This window comes from Plodia interpunctella, chromosome 22 (assembly GCF_027563975.2).
Source record: "Plodia interpunctella isolate USDA-ARS_2022_Savannah chromosome 22, ilPloInte3.2, whole genome shotgun sequence".
Taxonomy (NCBI): domain Eukaryota; kingdom Metazoa; phylum Arthropoda; class Insecta; order Lepidoptera; family Pyralidae; genus Plodia; species Plodia interpunctella.
The window spans coordinates 6,294,824-6,315,952 of record NC_071315.1 but is presented as its reverse complement, the minus strand read 5'-3'; the positions used below and the strand labels follow the sequence as shown (position 1 = coordinate 6,315,952).

The window sequence follows — 21,129 nt, the reverse complement described above, 5'->3', positions numbered from 1 at the left end:
ACATGATGTGCTGTTGACTGTACATTATGGTAGTTTCACAAAATGTAGCTTCCATGAATCGTATAAAATCAACATATAAAATAGTGAAAATAAGGATTATTCTCGTAAAGCACAAACTTTACGCACTGACGGCTGAAATGTGTTTAACTGGGACAGTCTCTGATTTGAACTTTGATTTGTAAATATCTCTCTTTATTTTATTTATATACCATTTAAAAAAAAACTGCATGGATTTTCATGCGGCTTTTACCAAAAAATAGTTGATTCCTGAGAAAAGTTAGTTTCTACCCGGGCGAAACTAGGCCAGGCTAGCGATCCGTGTAAGATAAAATATGATTGACGAAACAAAATACGAGAACCGACAGACAAAACTGAAGGTCAGCCTGATTTTCTAACACAATATTCTGTCCCATCCAGTCAGCAAACCTTTGATAAAATGCTTTACAAAAACTATCTCGACCGACTCTACGACAAAGCCTCTCTAAAGCTCGCCACATCAAAGTTGAGTAGGTAGGCGTTTCGTCCCTCTACACTTTGGTCCCATCATGGGACGAGCAAGCGAGATCTATATTAAAACATTAATAAAAGAAAATTTTATTTATTTATTTCATTCCTTTATTTAAACTTTATTACACCACTTAAAAAGTTATTATGGTGTGGATTTTTCACATATAATTCTGTGGTTTTTTTTTTATAACACGGTTGCTTTTATATTCGAAAGTCTTTATCCACAATGTTCATCCACATAAAATAGACAATTTCGTTTATTTATAAGTACGTACAATATGTAAACCACAAATACTTTTAAGTGAGTCATAATGTAAGAAAATCTGTTTGTATAGGAATTGATAGTTAAATAGTCGAATATATATGTCGAAATATTCACAAAATTATATTATTTTGGTATTAGCATGTGAATTAATATTATTAAGAGCTTGCTCCATTGGTCCCTTAATGCTTTTTAAGTGTGCCTATGAAGCGGTGGATAGCAAGGTCTCAGGTTCGTATCCTTCTCGTGCCATATGAGTTTGTATAGCTCATATATAGTTTTCATAGACCATCACTTATTTCCAGTGAAGGAAAACATCGTGAGAAAACCTGCATACTGGTTGACAGTTTAGGTTCACTACTGTGTAATGTGTAATGCGACTACCGCGCCGTTAGTAGTTGTAAATGTCATGTCAGATGCCTTTGGGCGACTTGAATAAAATCTGACACCAGTTCACACACACATTCGATATGATATGATGATGATAAGTGCCAGTAATTAACGCAGTATGATGAAAGGTACCAGGAGAACAGAAACAGAATAGAGTAACCTGTTTAAATTCCTACTAGTATATTCCAATGTTAGCAATAACACACAATATGATGAAGTCTGCCTATAGAAGTATCTGCGGACTGTGTTTCATACAATAAACATCAAAGTAAAAAAAATATTTATTTATTTTATTTTAATACTAAATTAGTGTTTCGTCCCATTGGACTAAAAAGTTGAAGGATGAAACGCCTGTCAGTAGATAGGCAAAGTTCAGCAAAAGCTCTAGATTAGCGAGCTTTTACAGCTTGCTTGAAGTTAACTGAGAGTGCATTTCAAACAGAAACTTTCTTCATTATTTATACTTAAAGCCCTTGTTAAGTAGTTTCATTGAGATTGTGAAAAAAATAAATATTTTAGGATGGGTCTTCTTTATTCTCATCAGCCATTTTAGCCACGTCCCCACTGTTAGGACACTGACCTTCCTTATGTATTGGTAAGGAGTATTATGTGAGTATGAGTACACATGGTCAATCCATATAGATTAGGTTCATATTTAAAAATAAATCCAAAAATAATAAATTGACATGACCACGGTACTTATTAATTATTTTAAAGTAAAACTAATTCTTGTGTTTGTTGAAAATTTTAAAATTGTAATGACAGCGCGGCAGCAGCGGTCGAAACGCTCTGAGAACCACCTTTTAAGAGTTTTCTAAAGCTGTAAAGAATCAAGCACTTAGTGCTCATAAGCCTCACTTAGCTCTTAGCGAGTCTTGATACCCTGGTACTTTTCAAAAGAATGGCAACGGGTCAATATTCCTTTTACCCATAAAATTTGAAAAATGTCTAAGAAAACTAATCAAATTTTTACCTTATTGCTGTAGTTATAAGGCTCATCATAGACCAAGGAGCAAGTTAAAAAGGGTTTAGTCATTCGCACGTATTCTAGAAGCGTAGCTCTGTGAAATAGCAACATAAAAATAAAGGAAGGTGCAAACTGAAAAAATAATCTTTTTCCTTCATTTTCTTTATGTATAAAGTATAAAAACTCACGATACAGATATGTTTACTCGACATGGTGACTAAAATTGGTAGAGTATTGAAATTTTTTTCCATGGATTATATAAATAAGTTTATTCTTCTGTAAGTAAATATATTATTAACAGCATAGGAATTATTTTTGAAAAAAGCACGTATTTAAATAATTTTATACCTAATTTTTTTTTGGTAGTTCAGTTTTAAGTGAATTCCCAGGCTAACACGGGAAAACCTGATCGTTGACTGCTATTGAAGGCCCGAATTAGAAGTATTAAACTTTTGTGAGAGAATGAATTTATTCAGTTTCCCTCACAATTCTAATTCTCAGACGAAAACTACTAAAAAAAACTTAAACTAATATGTATGCTAAACATTAAACGTTAAATCCGATAACATAGCATGGCTAATATGATTTCGATATCTATCAATATTTTGTGTTTTGGAAAATGTTATAACAATTTTATTATTAATCGATGGGACCCCCTTGGTTTAGCGTTGATACGACTTCATGCTGCATTTAATTTACTACGTTTATGTATATTGTAAGTTTTTACTACGAATAGTGTATGTTGTTATTGTTACTAACATCATAACGTCAGACACACATCAGAACGACAGAGTCCTGTCTGAAAGAAATATTTTAGCTGCGACCTGGAGCTCGGGTGTGACCCGGTGTTATAAAAAGTACCCTGTGTGTTATTCCAGGTTATATTCTACCCATGTACCAAATTTCATAACAATCCGTCTTCTAGATTTTGCGTGAAAGAGTAACAAAAATACACACATAGATCGTCGCAAACTTTCGCATTTATAATACCTATTAAGGATTGGAAATTATTCCCTCTCAACTCGTAGCAGCGGCGTAGCGTCGTAGAATCTCGTAGCGTCGCCGTCGTAGCCTATAAGTATTATGTTTAATTTCACGTTCAATACCACTTCAATTTAGACGTTATTACTGTCACGCGAAAGTAGATTTTTGATTGACTGGCAAGGATATTATGTGTTGGTAAATTAGTTTGGGTAAGACTTTGGAGTCCTATTTATTTCAGGAATTGAAGGGTGTAAAAGTTAATTAAGAAAACGATCCTTTTATCTCCCACAACGAAAGAAGTGTGAGAATTTTGAAGTATTGGTGACAACTTAGCTAAAATACAATGGAAGCAATTTTAATCGATCATTTTGATCGATAGAATGGATTTGTGGTTGAGGAAACTAGCTGTGAGCAGAAATTTACAGACTTGTGTGACAGTTTTCTCAATTTATTTAACTGTTCGTGAACAAGATGCAGATCGTAAATTACTTTTTCATTATTCATATCGAGATTTGAAAATAATATCAATTCTAATAATTATTGTTTCTTTTTTCAATAAAATATAAATATCAAAAACAGCCTTGTTACAAACACAACTCCTTTAACTAATATACAACGTTTGTTCTCACATTTCTTCCTAAATTGTCCCATGGCGGATCATTTTCTCAATTCATAACGATAAACAATTAAATTATATATTTAATTTCGTCAGAATTTTCTTACTTTTTATTTGTGGATTAAAATTGTCCATTTCTTCGTTATGTGGCAAATATATTTATTTAAGTTGACAAACTCAACGATAACCTGAATTGCGATATTACAATATTTATTTTATAAAAAGGCGACGCATTCAATTTATTGATAAATAAATAAATAAATAAATAAATAGATAAATAAATCATCTAACCTAAATCATTGTTCTTGACGTGTAAAAACCAAAATCGAATGACTGATCAGTTTTTAAACGTTATGTTAATTTTAAGATTTGTTTTGTATTTTCTAAAGCTAAGAGTTCATTAACTAGGTTTAAAGAATATTATGTAAGCTATCGTTAAAGGTCCGCAGACTCAGCTGTTTCCCGAACCCGATCTGCGAACTTCCGGCCTTCTAGAGCACTTAGCTCTTAGCAATTCTTGATACCCTGGTACCGAACTCAAGTGCATTTTTAATATTAGGTTTTCGTTGTGGATGAACTTTAATTGATTAAGTAAATGTGTTAAAATGTCAAAAACAAACTTCTAAGGTGCGGAAGGGGGTCGCTGCTATTGAATAAATTTACCGTAACAAAAATACCTAACGGTCGGTTCTATAGTAGTAAGTCTGTTATTATGCTTTCTTTTCGAGGAATTTATAAAATAAGTTAATTTGCGTCCTACCTTTATATTGAGTTTCTGGAGCAGCATACAGTAAAGCTTCCGGCTTTCTAAACCACTTAGCTCTTAGAGACTCTTGATAGCTCTTGATAGATTTTTTTTTTGTGTGACAATTTTCAATAATTTTATTGGAAATACAACTTTTATTTTTATTTATTTCATTCAAATTTTGTCATTTTTAATAATGATGTAAATTCGTCCTCCTAATTTTTAATATATATATATAAGACTTATATTTTTTTATTAACGTCCTTGGAGAAAAGGCTGCGGTGAAGTTTGTTGCGCCGCTTCTTCTTCACCTGCGCTTTGGAAGCCGGCAGTAGACTTAGTTTAAGTAATTTTTTGACGTCAATAAGTGATGTATATCATCCTAAATTGAATAAAGAATTTTGAATTTGAATAGCCTGGTACTTCAAGAGCATCTCGAGTATAGAGGAACAACGCAAAATTGTCGTTAAAATATTATTTTGCTGTTTTTCAATCAAATTGGAGTCAAGTCAAAACAACCTTAATAAATCAAATCATTTGCCTTCATTTGTCTATCACACACACTCTTACCTTCTCTTATCTTCCATTACAATTAGAACCAAATGACCGAGGTACTGAGACATGACTCTCTTTAAATGCGCAAATTGCTGGTGGAAGGATACGGATTACCAAACCTGTGTTATGACATGATTGGTTAATCATGTCATAACACAGGTTTCACGTCCACAGCAGCTTTTATAGCTAAAATTCATAATATATCGTACGGTTTGAGGTAAGTAGAGTCAGTAAAAATATCCAAAGAGTTATGAATTCAGAGCGCGTACCGTCAGCAAATATTCTTCACCCCCAGCTTTGAATAATATATCTAGACTCGTATAAATATATCTCGGGATGAGGGAATTATGGTTTACGTGTGTAGGTATGTGAATCATGAGAGTACTCAAAGGATTTTAAAGCTGATCAAACTTCATATTTGTCATCAAGTCAAATCAGATAGTATTTCCATGCGCCAAAAACAAAAAAATATATGTATTGGGTTTATATGTTGGAGTCAAAAAGCATCAAATTCCATCCAGTAGTTTTTGCGTGATGCGGAACAAACATACAGAGAGACGGACAAAAAAAATCTAAAAAATATATTTTTTGGCTTCGATTAAATCCTACTTCTATTAATTTTTATTAGTATAAAAGCTGCCATAATTATTTTTCTGTAAGTAATATCTCCTTTATACAGACATAGCCCAATTACAGTTTATATGTATAGATATATAAATGTTTGTTTTTTTTCTTTTTTGAACAGAAACGGTGCCCATGAATAATTTTGACAGACAGAGTCATTTCAAATTTTCGATACAAAGTTATGTAGTCGTTTTTCTGGACGAATTACCAGGGACGCATAGCTACAAAGTCGTATCGTCGAGATGAAAGGATTGGGTCGCACTCCCAGCCTATTACGATCGTGCGAAATTTGCCGAAGGTCAAAATAAACTTGATATACGAAAGGTTGATTTTCGCAAAATTCAATATATTGATAGATATGAAAGCAAATTTTTTATATTGTTTGCTGAATTTACATATACCTACATATTTTTTTTATTTACTGGTATGTTTATTTGATTTTTTTTAGGGATCCGTACAAATTAAAACTCTCTATGAGAATTTTATGTAATTTTTAGTTGAAAAATTGAGTGCGCTTGGCCTCCATCTAGCCAGATGGAAAGCATAGTATGGGGTGTTACATCCAAGCTTAAAAAATGCCTATTGCAATTAATTTCTAAATTGTAGGATTCGGTAAATGTAAGTTGAATCCGCTAAAGATTGGCGAACTGTTTAGCCATAGTTGCTAGTATTACACGCGTAAGTATACAATACACTACGTATTAGGTCTGCGCCCGTCTTAAAAATGAGATATTTACGCATGTAGTATTTCCTTATCTAAAGCGGTGGTGGTGTAATGGTTAAGACCCCCGCCTAAGGATCGAAAGGTCCTAGATTCGAATCCTACTCGTGCCACATGAGTTTGTATACCAATCTGACTCATGTACAGTAGTTTTCATAGATCACCACTGCTTCCAGTGAAGGAAAAACATCGTGAGGAAACCTGCACACTGGTTGATTATTAACTTGTGTGTGAAATGGAGTGGGCAATGGCAAACCATTCCATTAATAATGCCAAGAAAGTTGTCATTTTCTATTAAATACGTGCATTTTCTTCCTTAGACCCTAGATACCCTAGCGGCAGGTGTGTGAGTAGCCTGCCTAAAAGTAATTCCCAAGAGACCCGTCGAATATAGCACTCGTAAATGGATGGCGTGCCCTTAATTCTTTAATATCCTTATATGTATGATACCCTAGTAATTGTTTTACTGTAAAGTGTAAAAAACGGCTTCCGTGTGAAAAAAAATACCGCAATTTTTTTTTCTTTCCATAGATCAACAAAAATTTCGCAGATTTGTCGCAAATTTGATACATGTTCAAATTTTTCAAATAATTTATATGCTATATTGTATTTGGTATTCTCAATCTATGTGGATTACTATAATTAATAGATAAGCATTACCCTAATAATATTTAAAAACAGGAAATTATAGAAATGTAGGTATTTTTAGAATATAAAATAATCATAGTTAAACTAAACTCTAAACTTCTACTGAAAAATACTTCTTTCGCATCTTTTGGGAAAAACAATTGGTAAACAGATAGTTCTTTCTACCCGTTTACCAAGTTTTGATACCATACATTTTATCCCAAAATTCCTGTGGGAGCAAAGCAACGGGACGAAGCTAATAAACTTTATACTTTCGAGTATTTTGCTATGAAAAAAATACGTTATATAAATATTGTTATCGTTTCAATATAGTTTTCAGTGAGATAACAAATCAGTCGCTTCATCAAAGAGACAATTAGATCACAAATTATCAATTTATCTTTAAAACGCAAATAACACGAGACGTGTCCTTTAATCGACTGAACGTGAATCAATCAAACACATAGACTTGTTTTATAATCTTCACTGTTTTATGCTCTCCTGGTATTTTCACATCGAACTCATGTCATAAAATGGTTAGTGGCGGCAATACAAATCAAATTATTTTATATTTTCCCACTTACCTGTGCATGTCCCGGTCGAGAAATCAAAATGGCGACACGTGTGCCCTACTTCACAAACCGAGGAAAACTGAAGTCCTGTAGAACTGACTGAGGCTATAGAATACAGCGGGAAATATATAGAGTAAATAGGCTTGTTAATTTTGGAAAGAGATGAAATGTTTGTTTTGTTGATTACGCACTTAATTAAATTGCGAATTGGTATCGCTTTTCATTTTAACTTCAAAAGAAATTAATTTGGGCTTCGCTTTCTGTTTGTTGACTTTTTTCCAGGCGAAGGTAAGTAATTTTCTCTTTTAATATATATTTTATTGATCACACAAGAAATATAAAAAGATACAGATACATTATCATGTATGTAAATAAGTAGGGAAATGCTGAAGAAGAGATGGATGGAGTACATTTAACAGGTTATGGTTAAAAAGGAAGTAACAGATCGGTTAACATCAGACAGATGAGCGATGTATTAGAATAAAACGTTTGCTATTTTCATGATTATTGAACTGAACTATTCTACAAAAGAACGGAAATCGCCGACAAACGTTTGAAGCTTACCATACTACTAAGAAAGTCTGAATAAACTATAGCCAGCCATTAGTTGGACAGCCAGGGTAGGGATAGAATGGGTATTATCATCTCTTGATGTGTCTGAACGGCTGTCAAGCGACATGACTGGCTGCGATTGGCCGGCACCCGCGGCCGCCCGCCCAGCAACAGTTTGCTTGTAGTGTTGCCAGCTCTGGAAGTATTACCCGGATATTAGGGTGCATCACGTCTTTTTACGGGGTAGACAGAACTGCGTGAGTTGTTGAATTGAAAGGTCAAGTTTAGCTGTGTGGCGGCTATATTAAACAAAATACAAATTGAGATTTAGCATAACAAATAGAACATTTTTTTTCACCTAAAATCTGTTGGAATTAAAACCTAGCTAATTTGAAACGTCACGAAAAATAGGCATGTTTCTTCACGTCACAATCTCTTGTAATCGGCCGTAGTATAGTCTTAGGGGAGACATTTGAATTTAAACCTTATCCCTACTCATATAGCATATATTTTGATCTGACTTCATGTTTGGTAATATAGGAAGGGTTTCGTGTCAAATTTTTCGATTTTGACAATCAATTTCTCGATTGCAAAACTGTTTTCGTCTTACGTTTATTTTTTATTGCATGAGTGAAAAATTGCTGCAGATAAGAGAAACGAGGCTGTTGTAATGAATGTGTGGTGTGACGAGACTTGTGAAAGTTCCTGGCAAATAGTTGAATATACAATAGTGGACTTAAACTGTCAGCAGGTTTCCTCACGATGTTTTCCTTCACAAGAAGCAGCAAGTAGTTGTTAATGAAAATTACATGAGTCAGATTGGTATACCAACTAATGTGGCACGAGTAGGATTCGAACCTGGGACCTTTCGATTTCGGGCGAACGCTCTTAACCACTGGACCACCAGCTAATCAAATTATTAACTACAGTTTAAATAATGTCTTCTCATCCAAATATCTTTTCCTTAAACTCTCACAGTCAAGAGGAATTGTAAACATGTGAGAAACTAAATTCGGGACATAAAAAAATTCAAATCCATTCGACTTTACGACGTAACTGACGATAAACGGAGAACATAAAATGTTTATTGCGACAGCCCATGTAGAAAACTAGTTCCAATATTGAGTTACACATAATTTCGGATTATACTGATATTTTTATCAAAAGTATCCACGACATTGTCCTGAGGATGAATGCGTGAATTTGACCAATTTTCTCATAACAGACATCTGTCCGGCATATTAACGTATGACGTATAACATCCCCGTAACGTCACGTTTTTTTAAATTAGTATCAGTTAATACGAACTGTCGGCCTTGCCCAAACACATGTGACTTTAACTGAGCCTTATAATTGTTAATATTACTTTTCCATCTATCCTTCTGTTCCACTGGTATGAGACGCTCGTAATGGCTATTAAAAGAGAAATCAGTCAACCAGCCAATCAAACGTGGATCTAAAAAGGTAATAAAACTCGAATCCAATTATCCGAATAATTGAAATCCTCCACTTATTTCCACGACAAAAATCGACGTACTGAAAATATGTTTGAAAAACTATAACTTTTTTTACAATACATTAAAATCAACATTTAAAAGTAATTAATGAAAATGTTATAACTATGAATGTTGATAATAATTTAATAATAACAAGAATAGTGTTAAAAATAATTATAGCGTTTAGTGTAGTCGATGGTTTGAAAGTCGCTGAGAAGAATAAAGATGTGGGGAAGACAAAAGATAAAGCTAACGTGGAGCCAGTTTTATATAAACAATCTGACAGTGATGATGATCTCAACTTCAGTGACCAATCCAAGTATTTGGACATTGAGTTAGAAGACCCTATACGATCATATCATAAGAATCACAAAGATAGCAAGGAAAATATAAAAGCAATTTTAGAAGAAAATTATAAATTTGTTAATGATGGTACTTCAACTAGGTATAAGGTGTATGGAGATGATAGAACCTATTCAGGTGAGAGCACTTTTTTAAATAATAATGTTGTTAACAGAAGTCTCACTTGTAAGCCTCAAAACATAAATGTGAGACATCAGGTGAGAAAAAAAAACGATTCATTTATTTGTACTGATTTTAATGATGTCTATGTTTCATAAATATTGATATTTTTTCATATTATCATAGCCGATATTCATAGTTTCAAAGATAGCTTTTCAATATAATCAAAACATATAGAGTATTTAGAGCAAAATAATAGCGAAACAAGAATGCTTCGTTTAGCTTCAAAGCTTGTATTAGAAGACAAATTACTAGCCAATAACCTACGAGGAAAATCTCCAATTTTAGCCATTTTCCTTAGTTGACTTTTAGAATATGCGCGGCAGAAGCTATTGGTACATTCTATGTTTTATTCTGCTCCCATTACGGTGAGATGTGATTACCAGAAACATCATCCACATATTACAGACAAAGTTTTACATTTACATTAGTAATATTAAAATTATATTTTACTCATTGCTTTTTTACGTCGGTCATTATCGTGGCATCGATAGTACTGCCATTAGAGATTTTCTTGAGGTATGTTTTTAGGGGGGGTATTTTTTGGGTATTCAATATAAGTATTTGAAGATTCACGGATGCGAGTACTATCAGTATGATCGGCTACGTTGCTGTTTGATGACCTCTGTGGCGCAGTGTTAAAGTGCTTGCCTCTGAACTGTGAAGTCCCAGGTTCGGTCATCGGTCTCGGGTCATGATGGAAAAATCTTTTTCTGTTTTGCCCGGGTCTTTGATGTTTATCTATCGTTGAGCTAGTATCCCATAACACAAGTTTCGAACTTACTTTGGGACTAACTCAATCTGTGTGATTTGTCCTTATATATTTATTATTATTTATATTGCTTTCAACGATTGTGGTGCACCTTCGTCAACTCTAGCCGTCTTACTGCGAAAAGATTTTTAAAGTTACACATCCTCATCACATTATCCTTCCATTTTTAGATTAGCACGTGCTTGAATGTAATTTTTAGTTGTCAACATTTTTTCATTACGACTGGCTTATTCACCAAGTGTGTAAAAATCTTCTTCTAGTAAGGTGGTGATTGTTTTCCGAAATAAATAACATTTTGCAGTTTTTCCAAAAATTCAAGAGGACAAGAACATAGCCTGGGCTTTCCGCTCATACGCTGTGAGGAGGATAGTCGGAGGGATGGAGACCAGCATCAGTATGTACCCCTATAACGTAGCAATATCAAGGAATGGCAAACATTGGTGTGGCGGGTCGATTATAGATGAGCAGTGGGTGCTTACCGCTGGACATTGTTTGGAGTCGTAAGTTGTTCTTTTATTTTCTTTCTTGTTTTGTACTTTTCTTAGTCAGCTTATAGATCTTACTTGGTCGCTACTTGGCCATAAAGTTATTAAAGATTTTATTATAATTTAATCCTAGCTGAATTTAAATATTTATAAGTAGTTTTATAATAGTTGTGTTATACTTTTGTTTATTTAAATTGTATTAATTATATTAGTAAGCAAGTTTTGTTATGTAAATGCGAAAACCGAAATTGCGAAATTGTATAAGCCAGACTGTTAAAGTCGAAACAATTGCCGGCGTTGTTAAAGTTAGAGTACCTAACCATGTAAAATGTCAAATATTTTGTTTACAGTGCTGCCGATGGTAATAAAAAGAAGCTAACGCCGTTCATTATCAGAGCTGGCAGTTCATTCCACAACAGAGGAGGATATCAAGCTCGGGTGAATAAGGCAAGAAACTAACTAAAAATCTATTAACAATGTGTACATATATTACTGTCGCCGGTGCAAACGCAAAGAATTGATGCAAAAGTTGATCTTGAAATCTTTGTTTCTCTTTAAATCCCGTGCTCTCATATTTTGGCTGTGAAAGCCATGATGTCCAGAAACTTTGAAAATTCATTGGTGATAATTACTGGCCACTACTCCAGCACCAGGAAGGTCAATCCCTTCCTGGTATTGGAGTAGTGGTCTTCTATTAGGGAACCACTGAATGACTAAAATTACTTATTCTGATTCTATTGTTATGCATGAAAATGTCTTGCGAAGTGGAGACGAAAAAGTAGGAAAGCGGACCCTAGGCTCCAATGCTCGACGGCTGAGGAAGTAACCGGGAGTATGCTTAGTTGAGAGAGAGGGAGAATTAGTTACATTATGGTATCTTGGACTGGAGACTACCCGATTTACTGAATCTGTTCGGTCCTAATGTTCGACTAACAGAAAATGCCTTATGGCATTGCCCACAATTGCTGATCTTTTAAGTTGTACATAACAGTTAATTTAAAAATAAATGAGTGAAATGGATAAGAAGAAAGACACTATGTTTTGTGTGTTTCAGGTATTCTTCCCCAACCAATATTCTCCAGGAAACGCGGACTTCGACTTCTCCCTGCTCCGCCTGGACCGCCCGATGCCTATCGGCCGGAACATAGCGGTGCTCAATCTGCCATCGAAAGATTACGTCATCAAGGAAAACGATATACTGATCGTTACCGGCTGGGGCAGCACAGATGTGAGTGACTACATGATACACATGCTGTTTTGAATTCCCTACCCATTTGCATTAAATTTAAAGAAATAATATAACAATATATGTCTACGCGCATGCGCTGTGACGACGAGCTCGCGACTGCGCGATGTTTCTTTTCTTTAAAAAACAAATGCTGTCATGGACGATTCTTGGCTGTTGGTATTTTAAATGTATTGCTCGTGATTTACCAGCCCTAAATAAATAATCTTTGTCAAATACTGAGTATAATTCTTTATAAATATATACTCAGACAAGATCCTACAGTTTGGTCCATCGAGCCGGATTATTACATAATAATCCCATTTTAAGCTCGAATTATTGAAAAATTTAATCATTTACGGAGTAGAAGGAGTCAAGAGTTGCGAAACTCAAAGGCTACGTTTAGCTGTATTGAAGGCTAAAGGCTCATTCACATTATGCAAGTTTGTTGCCTGTTGGAGACAATTAAATCAAAGTAATTGATGACTTGCATAGTCTAAACAACTTATAACATTATTAAGTTGCATTTCAAAACTTGCCTCGGTGTAAACTCGCGTGCTAAATCTGTAGCATTCAAAGATAGACTTGCAAAATTTGCAAACTTGAGTGCAGTGAGGGAAGGCATATTTATCGTTGCTGTCCTATCTTGTTTGATGGGTGGAATTGATAATAAACTTTACATACATATTAATATGTTGTTAGCCTACCTGCCGATAACATTACACGGGTTGCCCTCAAGTCACCTTACTTGGACCACTGTAAATTACTCTTTTTTCAGGAATCGGGTTACGGTCACATTCCGGACCGTGTCCGGTTCGTTCCCGTACCGGTGATGAGGCATACGGACTGCCAGAAGTCCTACAGGTTCTATATAACGCCCAGGATGCTGTGTGCTGGATACGCCACGGGAGGGAAAGACGCGTGCAATGTATGAAGTTCTAGTTAAACTAACTAACAATAATTCTTTTATTTTTACTACCAAGAAGGCGAACAGGCGTGTGGCCCACCTGATGGTAAGAGGTCACCACAGCCTATCAACATCAACGCCTGCAACACCAGGCGTATCATACGCGCGTTACCTGTCCTAGAATTTATTTTCGACAATACCCTGTAATTACGCTGCGTCTCTCACCCTTCCAATCTCAAATCGAAATATTGAAGAGTAGATGAAGATTTAATGAGATAACTAACATAAAAAAAATCGGCCAAGAGCGAGTTAGTTGTAAGATTGTAAATGTGTGTAAAGTGATGTTTTTGCGATCAACGGTAGGTTTAGGTTTATGGAAACGTATTCCTTTATCAAACGTAATCATATGACAGGCATAAAAGCTGATAATGTATGTCCCAGCACGACTCCGGCGGCCCAGCAGTGAGAGACGGTGTTCTCCTCGGCATCGTCTCATTTGGTGGCAAGCAATGTGGCGACCCTCGGTCCCCTGGCGTCTACAGCCGAGTGTCGGAGATCACGGAGTGGGTAGAGGAGACTATCACGTCCAACGAAGCTTATAATGTGCCTGAGTTACTGCCGAAAATCAAACGTGCGCGGCAGAGGGAAATCGAATTGCAGAAGTAAGGTTTTATTTAGCTTTATTGTGCGGAAATAAGTAAATAAATTAAAATTAACACAATAAAGACACATTTGCAGCGGCGAAAGTTTGTGGTTTTTGTTGGAAAATAGGACAGAAGAATACAATAGGTTTTTAATCATGAAATAATTGAAAATATTTGCGTAAATGAAAGGCCTATGCTCAACAGTGGACAGAAAAGGACTCAAATTATTTTGATTATGATGAGGAGATACACACAATGGCACATGTTAGTGGTCTGACAGCTAGGAATCCCGACGACCATGCGAAATGGTGACAAATAAAGGGTGTTAAAATAGGAAAGTGGATCCTGGGCTCCGACGCTCAGCGTCCGGAAGATGAGAGAGAAAGAGCACTCACACAAACATACATGAAGGAAACTTAAGATACTACATCTGTGCGCATCGTAATAGAACAAAAAGACGGTTCAGTATTTTGTTGAGCATATTCATTCACAGCATATTTCAGGCGTCACCTAGTACGGTGCCACGGATATAACTATAAGTTTTTATAGTAAATAGTAAATAGGACAATTTAATATTTTCAACACAGTTTTTCTAGCTGAAAAATTGGTATTGCTTAACTATCACTTTCGTGGAGTCTACGGAGTGTTAGAAATCCCGGAAGAGGTAGAAAAAACTATGTATATCGTTATGAAAGCAAGTTACCAAAACTAACGTAAGAGAGGATATAGTTGTAGAAGTGTCATTATGTTTACAAACATATTTATAATATAAATCGAATATAGATATTCTCTACCTGTCTCCTATTTTCAGATTCAAAGCAAGAGTTGAAGATAAGAAAAACAAAATCAAAAATTGGCTACGCGAGACTCTAAAATCACCATCCTTCATAACGCTAGCCAAGAAGAAACTTCGAGAAGCCGGTTTCTCAACAAGGCGCTTGTACAGGCCCGAGGAATCTAACTCTAGCACTTTAGATGAATCTACAATGGACGAGATAAATTTAGCCAATCAGATTCACGAAAGAATTCTAGATATTGATGATAATGAGTCTGAAAAATTGTTAAGGACTTTGGCGCTTCAAGAGGTTATGTTGGCTGAAAGCAAGGAGATTGAGGACAATCCCAATGCCAGTTTTGAATCGTTCATCAGTTACATTGCTAATGGGTGAAATAAAGTTAAAGGTCTGTTTTTATTTCAAACACATATATTAAAGAGATTTTTAAAGAGGCTTTTATCAGAGGCTGTTTCTTTGTGAACATATTTTATTTTTCTATTTTTACTAGTTAGTTAATTCAGATGTGGATTATTTATGGGGTGTGGGGCTGCAGAACAAGACCACTCCATATTTTCTGATGGATGTTGTTTGAGGTGACACTTAAGCAGCTGATAAGCAATAATAGCATTCTCAATGGTTCACGTCACGCAGGCGGCCGGTTATAAAATCATATCCGAATCATTAACATTTAAAGGTTATTTTTATATAACCGGAAATGTGCGGAGATTAGAGAGAGAAATCTAGATTTTAGTTATGTTGAAATGTGTAGTTAGATATAAATTTTGCCAAACCAGACATCAACGCCAAACTACCGTGTTCGTAATAAAAGAAACAGAGTAAAGAAAAGAATAATATAATTAAAACATCAATATATAAATTAAACATCATCATCAAACATCAACGCAAAAATAGACCGTAGAACTGATGAGCAGAACGTTGAAACTAATGATTTTAAGTACAAGGGCGATGAAGTTTTCCGTGCAACCTGTTTCGCCACAGCACAAGTAGCATATCAACCTGTTCATATGCCATTTATCTGTAATTGCCTCCATCATATCATCAGCGTTACGGTGGACGAAATTCTGAATTTCATTCCATACGTAATATAAAAAGAATTCTACTATTGCAATGGAAATTATTACCTGAAAAAGAAAAGTAGATTATTTACAGGCACTTTTCTAAGTCATATAGAAAAAAATATTTTTTCCTCTGTATTTGTCTACGCCAATTTACTCTATTTACATTATTATATATTATCTATTTATTTATATTTCTCGCTTAAAAACTACGCACGGATACTCTCTCCCTTACACACTCATTCCTTCCCACTCTCACCCACGCATATCCCCGAGTTGAAAAAAAATGGCCGATCGCGTAAGATCATGCGCCGTGCGCTCGTAAAGAAAAAATTAAAAAAAAACGGTGATGGACTCTGAAAAACGCTAAAGTTCTAATCAATGGTGTCAGTGTTTAAACCTAAGTGCCTGAACCCTGAAGAATCTCCAACTGCCCGAGCGAGGAACATCAGCGCTGGGATGTGTGGCCTCAGGTATTTCCTAGTCCTGGCTCCCGCAGTATTAAAGGATTCCTCTGATTAAATCTTACCGGAACTAGCCATACGGAGCTAGATGGCCTAGACTACTTGATAGATACACTAATAATGTGTAAACATCAAAAGGTTAAACGCTTAATCTTGACAGACTACACATAAACAAATGTAATGGAGAAGCTAAACACAGGCCAAGGCTTGTGTTTATTCATGACATTTGTTACAGTGAGAGAGAAAGGTTAAAAACTGGCCTTTCTCTCTTCTCTCCTTTCTTGTCTCTTTCTCATCTGACCGCTTTTTTGATTGGTTCTTTTCAACCATAAAGCTTAAGGTCCGTTTTTCTATTTTTCTTTGACTTCCACTTAGTTAAACCTATCACGTCTGTATCTCGGTATGTCTATCTAGGATTAAATCTTGCAACTAAAATTTTAACTACTTAATTCCGCTTCTCCCACTGAGTTGAAAATTTTCACGTCGTTTCAGTTTCTATCACAATGCATTATGTTATGATGAAAATAAAGGACTCAATGTGTACCCCGGATCTCCCGACTGAACTGAACGGTCTACTGCACTAACAAGATTATTCTGATGGTGCAACAAGATATTTCTAAAGACTATAGAACCTTGTTATAAAACTTTAAAATCTGGTTGTGTACTTATTGTTTTAACTTCATTTTCATAGATCATATTCATAATTACCTCGAATATATGATAAATGAGTGGACATTTTTCGTACAGCGAATCTGGCAGTAAATTTAAATGGCATAGCATCAGACAAATACTGAAGAGATAAACCAAAGTCGGTGTCTTGTTTGTATCTTCTAAGATGCTACCTGAAATGACAACACAAAATTATAGCTTCATCATCATTAACAATCATTTAAGAATGTTGTTCTTGTTGGTGAAGCAGCTTCAATTTATATCTATCCTCCATCGATACATAGGTCTATATACGACAGGACTTGCGACTGACTCAGCAGGCTACTGCTCCGTAGACTGCACGGCACTCCATTCCATATCCTTCCGTGGATATCGTACGAGTTGACTAAGAGATACATAGCCTAGGCAACTGATAGGTAACAATCGTAATCCCAAGGATCCTTAAAGGTCAGGCAGGTGGCTGATTGTGTATTCACAAGCCAGCAGCATCTTCAAAATTTTAAGATTATTTTTACTTTGACCTCGGGCTTCATTGCGTCGCAGTCACAGCCCGGGGACATGACGAGATAGAGAAAGTGAGACTTACTATCGTGGCCAAACAGAAACGTAATATCATTGACGAGTAAAGACACCGTTAATATTATGGCGGCGGTTGTCGTCATCACTGCTTTTTCGTGAAACAAATTTAAAATATTGAAATGTTTAATTTTGTTTATTTTGGCTCTTCACTTTTTAGTCATCGCAATAAACTAACTAAACGACGTTTGAAGTTGTCATTAAGAAATAAACAAAAGTGTGGCAAAGACGAAAAAAGTGGCGTGAACAAATTGAGGCCTATGCCAGTGGCTTGATGTGGGTTGACAATTATGATGATGGCAAAGACCATTAAGCTATAGGTAAGACTGAAGCTGTCTGCGTTCAAGAACTGTTTACCTATTGCAAGCACATATATTGCTATCTTGTTTATCGGTAGCCGGAACTCTAAGAGGTAGGTACATGAGCCACTGTTCAGTTGTGTTCTCTTGTGACAACAACGTGCGTTGCAGCTCCTTTCATATAGGTTTTGACGTGCTTTTATGTACGACGAAACTTCATACAATTTCAGGCAAACAACATTTCCATTTTTATACTCCAACTTTATAACAATGTAATAAAAAATATCTCTCTCTCTCATCTGAGCGTTTTTTCGCTTACTTTATCAGCCATTAAACGTTGGAGCCCAGGGTCGGTATTCTTACTTTTTCGTAGTCACTTCGCACGGTCGTCGGCTTCTCAAGTTGTCAGACCATTGTCACGCATATCCTCCTTGACGACATCAAGCCAGCAGTTCTTGGGTTTGCCTTCTGCCAGGGCCGGGCGGGACTGGCATTGCAAGACACTCAAGGATGTTTTTTATAGTGTTTAGACCGTTGCGGTCGCGCTGTCATTACAATTTTTAAAATTTTAAATATTTAAAATGTTAATAATTAATTTGTACTGTGGTAATATAAATTTTATGAATGATTTGATTTTGGAAATTCCTTCCTTCCGCAAGAAAATTGACGGATCGTAATGACAGTGCCGTCGCAGTGGTTGAAACGCCATGAGATCCACCCTCATAGAAACTACGCAATCTTCTTGTATTCACGTCCGCATCTGTCCGGGTTTGGCGATAGTGTGTGTTGTACTCAATGAGCCTCAGTTCAGTTGTACTTTGTACTCAACGTAACCATCCCACGTAGCACGTCATTACGTTCTCTCTTTTTTTTTTACACGATGCGTACACGATATGGGAAAAAGAATATGTGGACTTTACCAACGTATGTTTTGTGGTAGGCCTTCAGAGCTCATGTGAATATAGGAAAGGTTCAAGAGACGAAGTAATGTACGCGTATGTGAAACTTGATCGTTTATCGTTCAGGAATAATGAAACAGATGGTTAATAATGATCAGAAGATCATATTAGTTTATTAATTGTACTTGAAATGAACACAATTTAAAGAAATGCGAACTGCAACAAAACCACAGTGTAAGTAATGATCAGAGCTGACAGACTAGGTACGAGAGCCCCGTCCACAGAGAACACGCCATATGCGGTCAGACGACGGAACACAGACTGGACTCTAATGACATTCTTGCTTAAGCGAAGAGACTGGGCTGTAAAAAATAGGCTGTAGAAAATATTTTCATAATGCGCACTACCGCAAAACATTTCACCGAAATTGGCGAATTCGACATGTCTACCTATCATATTGTTGGTTTTTCACTGCGATAAATAAAAGCAATATATACAAAATAAGCAATGTTCGGCTCTAGTGTGTAACCGATAATTAGTTAACGTTGTTCTCACAGATATAAAAACATTACATTTTCATATATAATGTGGTTGTTCGTCATCACCGTCATAATCATCATCATCATCTGCAGCCCTGCGTGACCCACTGCTGGGTGTAGGCCTCCTTCCGTCTCCGCCAACCATCTCTGTCCTGGGCCATCCTTATCCAGTTGATGCCAGCAATTTCCTTTCCATCGTCGACCATCAGTCTAACTAGCATTTAACATCATCGTCGTTATTGAGCGTTAATTGTACTTTTTTTGCACTGATGTTTACACATCGAATTAGAAAATAGGTATATAATATATCTTGTGTCTGACGAGATTCTAATTGATGTCGGAATAACAAACATTGTGTGGGGTCTGGATTAGACAGGAGCCGGATGATCACGGGTCCACTGTATCTTACCTGAACTTTGACAATCTGTAGCGATCATGATACATGCTAATTTAGCATTGACAATGGATTTGTAAAACCTTTCACATTCCGTAATAAACAAGCCGATGAAGGTCAAACTTTTCAATGACCACACCAAAATGATGATCTCCATAATTATTATTTTCAGCTAAAAAATAAACATCTTCTGACATGACTTTTACGACTACTTGCCGCCATCTAGTGACAAGTAGTCGCATACACATATATATAACATCAATAAGTGTGCTGGTTGCCTCGCGATGTTTTCCTTCACCGGAAGCAAGTGCAACTTAAAGTATGAAAACTACAATAAATGGATTGGTATACAAAGTCCGGGGACTGAATCCAGTATGATCATCGACCGATATTTTTAGACAAACAGAGACCAAAAATTTTTAGAGGATTTCGATGTATGGTGAAAAAATATTATATTTTTCCTTCCACCCTTCCTTCCTTCCATCCTTCCTTCCTTCCTTCCTTCCATCCTTCCTTCCTTCCTTCCTTCCTTCCTTCCTTCCTACTTTCCTTAATTCCTTCGAAGGAAGCGAGGCCGCGGACAAAAGCTAGTGTAATATAAGCAACTTACCGTGAAGAAAACATAAATTTTCGTCCTTGACAATTCTATATAAACTTGGACGTACATTAGGGTGTGTAAGAACATCGTTATGACTTGAAGCATAATCTAAAAAATAAATAATACTACTCAATTATTCTATTATAATCTTTCTTAAACCAATTTTTTAATATACTCTTCTCACTAGTCAAACTTGTTGATTTAAAAGCGACTATAATTCAGTCTTTGGTTTTCTTTACAGACTGATACCTCTATAATCATATAAATGGTTCTTCTTGTTTTCGAGTCGGAATAGCAGACAAATTATGTTAGTTTAGACGAGTAAATTGAGCTATTCCACAATCACAGCATTAGTCGAGAATCCCTATTTAATAATTCTGTTCTCTCGTCTTCACCACAAAAAAATTAAATTGTGTTACGTTGTATATGTTTAGAAATGTTAACAACAAAAACGTACCGGCGCTTGAACAACAGTTTGAAAAACTTCATACGCGCTGATCAAATCGAAATATGATTGCAAAATTGTATTCCAATGCTTCTCCCTTTTTGATCTATCATCTTCAACTTGGAACTCCGCACAGAGTCTTGAAAATCTTCCAACCTCATCGATCCACAGATTCAGCTCAAAATTTATCAGATGTAACATGCATTTTGAGTGCAATATAT

The 21,129-nt window shown here is 35.7% G+C and overlaps 3 protein-coding genes across 4 annotated transcripts in view; 1 reads left to right on the top strand and 2 right to left on the bottom strand.

Moving 5' to 3' along the window:
* Positions 1-7,704, bottom strand: part of LOC128679551 (solute carrier family 2, facilitated glucose transporter member 8-like) — a 31,456-nt gene extending 23,752 nt beyond the window's left edge. Inside the window, exon 1 of the mRNA XM_053761864.2 lies at positions 7,583-7,704. Within this exon, the coding sequence (XP_053617839.1) occupies positions 7,583-7,590 (8 nt within the window). The 5' untranslated portion in view covers positions 7,591-7,704. The remainder of the gene's footprint in view (positions 1-7,582) is intronic.
* A 1,467-nt stretch (positions 7,705-9,171) lies between these two features.
* On the top strand, positions 9,172-15,430 carry LOC128679552 (plasma kallikrein-like). 2 transcript variants are annotated; one of them, XM_053761866.2, is made up of 7 exons: positions 9,172-10,098; positions 11,232-11,412; positions 11,748-11,844; positions 12,452-12,625; positions 13,401-13,550; positions 13,971-14,191; positions 14,985-15,430. In XM_053761866.2, the coding sequence occupies exons 1-7, from the start codon at positions 9,744-9,746 to the stop codon at positions 15,340-15,342; spliced, it is 1,536 nt and encodes a 511-aa protein (XP_053617841.1). In that variant the 5' UTR covers positions 9,172-9,743; the 3' UTR covers positions 15,343-15,430. The 2 variants fall into 2 exon arrangements, with proteins under 2 accessions (XP_053617841.1, XP_053617840.1); XM_053761865.2 differs by having other exon boundaries at positions 9,179-10,098; positions 11,214-11,412.
* A 356-nt stretch (positions 15,431-15,786) lies between these two features.
* Positions 15,787-17,949, bottom strand: LOC128679737 (uncharacterized). Its single transcript, XM_053762155.1, has 3 exons — positions 17,745-17,949; positions 17,198-17,331; positions 15,787-16,091 (listed from the first exon to the last, which is right to left on the bottom strand). Exons 1-3 carry the CDS (start codon positions 17,818-17,820, stop codon positions 15,840-15,842), a joined length of 462 nt encoding a protein of 153 aa, XP_053618130.1. The 5' UTR covers positions 17,821-17,949; the 3' UTR covers positions 15,787-15,839.
* Between the last annotated feature and the right edge of the window lie 3,180 nt (positions 17,950-21,129).

Coding starts and splice junctions, on each gene's coding strand:
- LOC128679552 (XM_053761865.2), top strand. CDS start 9,744: ATGAATGTTGATAATAATTTAATAATAACAAGAATAGTGTTAAAAATA. Junction 11,413..11,747: donor GCTGGACATTGTTTGGAGTC/GTAAGTTGTTCT, acceptor TTTTGTTTACAG/TGCTGCCGATGGTAATAAAA. Junction 14,192..14,984: donor AGGGAAATCGAATTGCAGAA/GTAAGGTTTTAT, acceptor TCCTATTTTCAG/ATTCAAAGCAAGAGTTGAAG.
- LOC128679737 (XM_053762155.1), bottom strand. CDS start 17,820: ATGACGACAACCGCCGCCATAATATTAACGGTGTCTTTACTCGTCAAT. Junction 17,332..17,744: donor GTTTCTGTTTGGCCACGATA/GTAAGTCTCACT, acceptor TTGTCATTTCAG/GTAGCATCTTAGAAGATACA. Junction 16,092..17,197: donor TCATTTATCATATATTCGAG/GTAATTATGAAT, acceptor TTTCTTTTTCAG/GTAATAATTTCCATTGCAAT.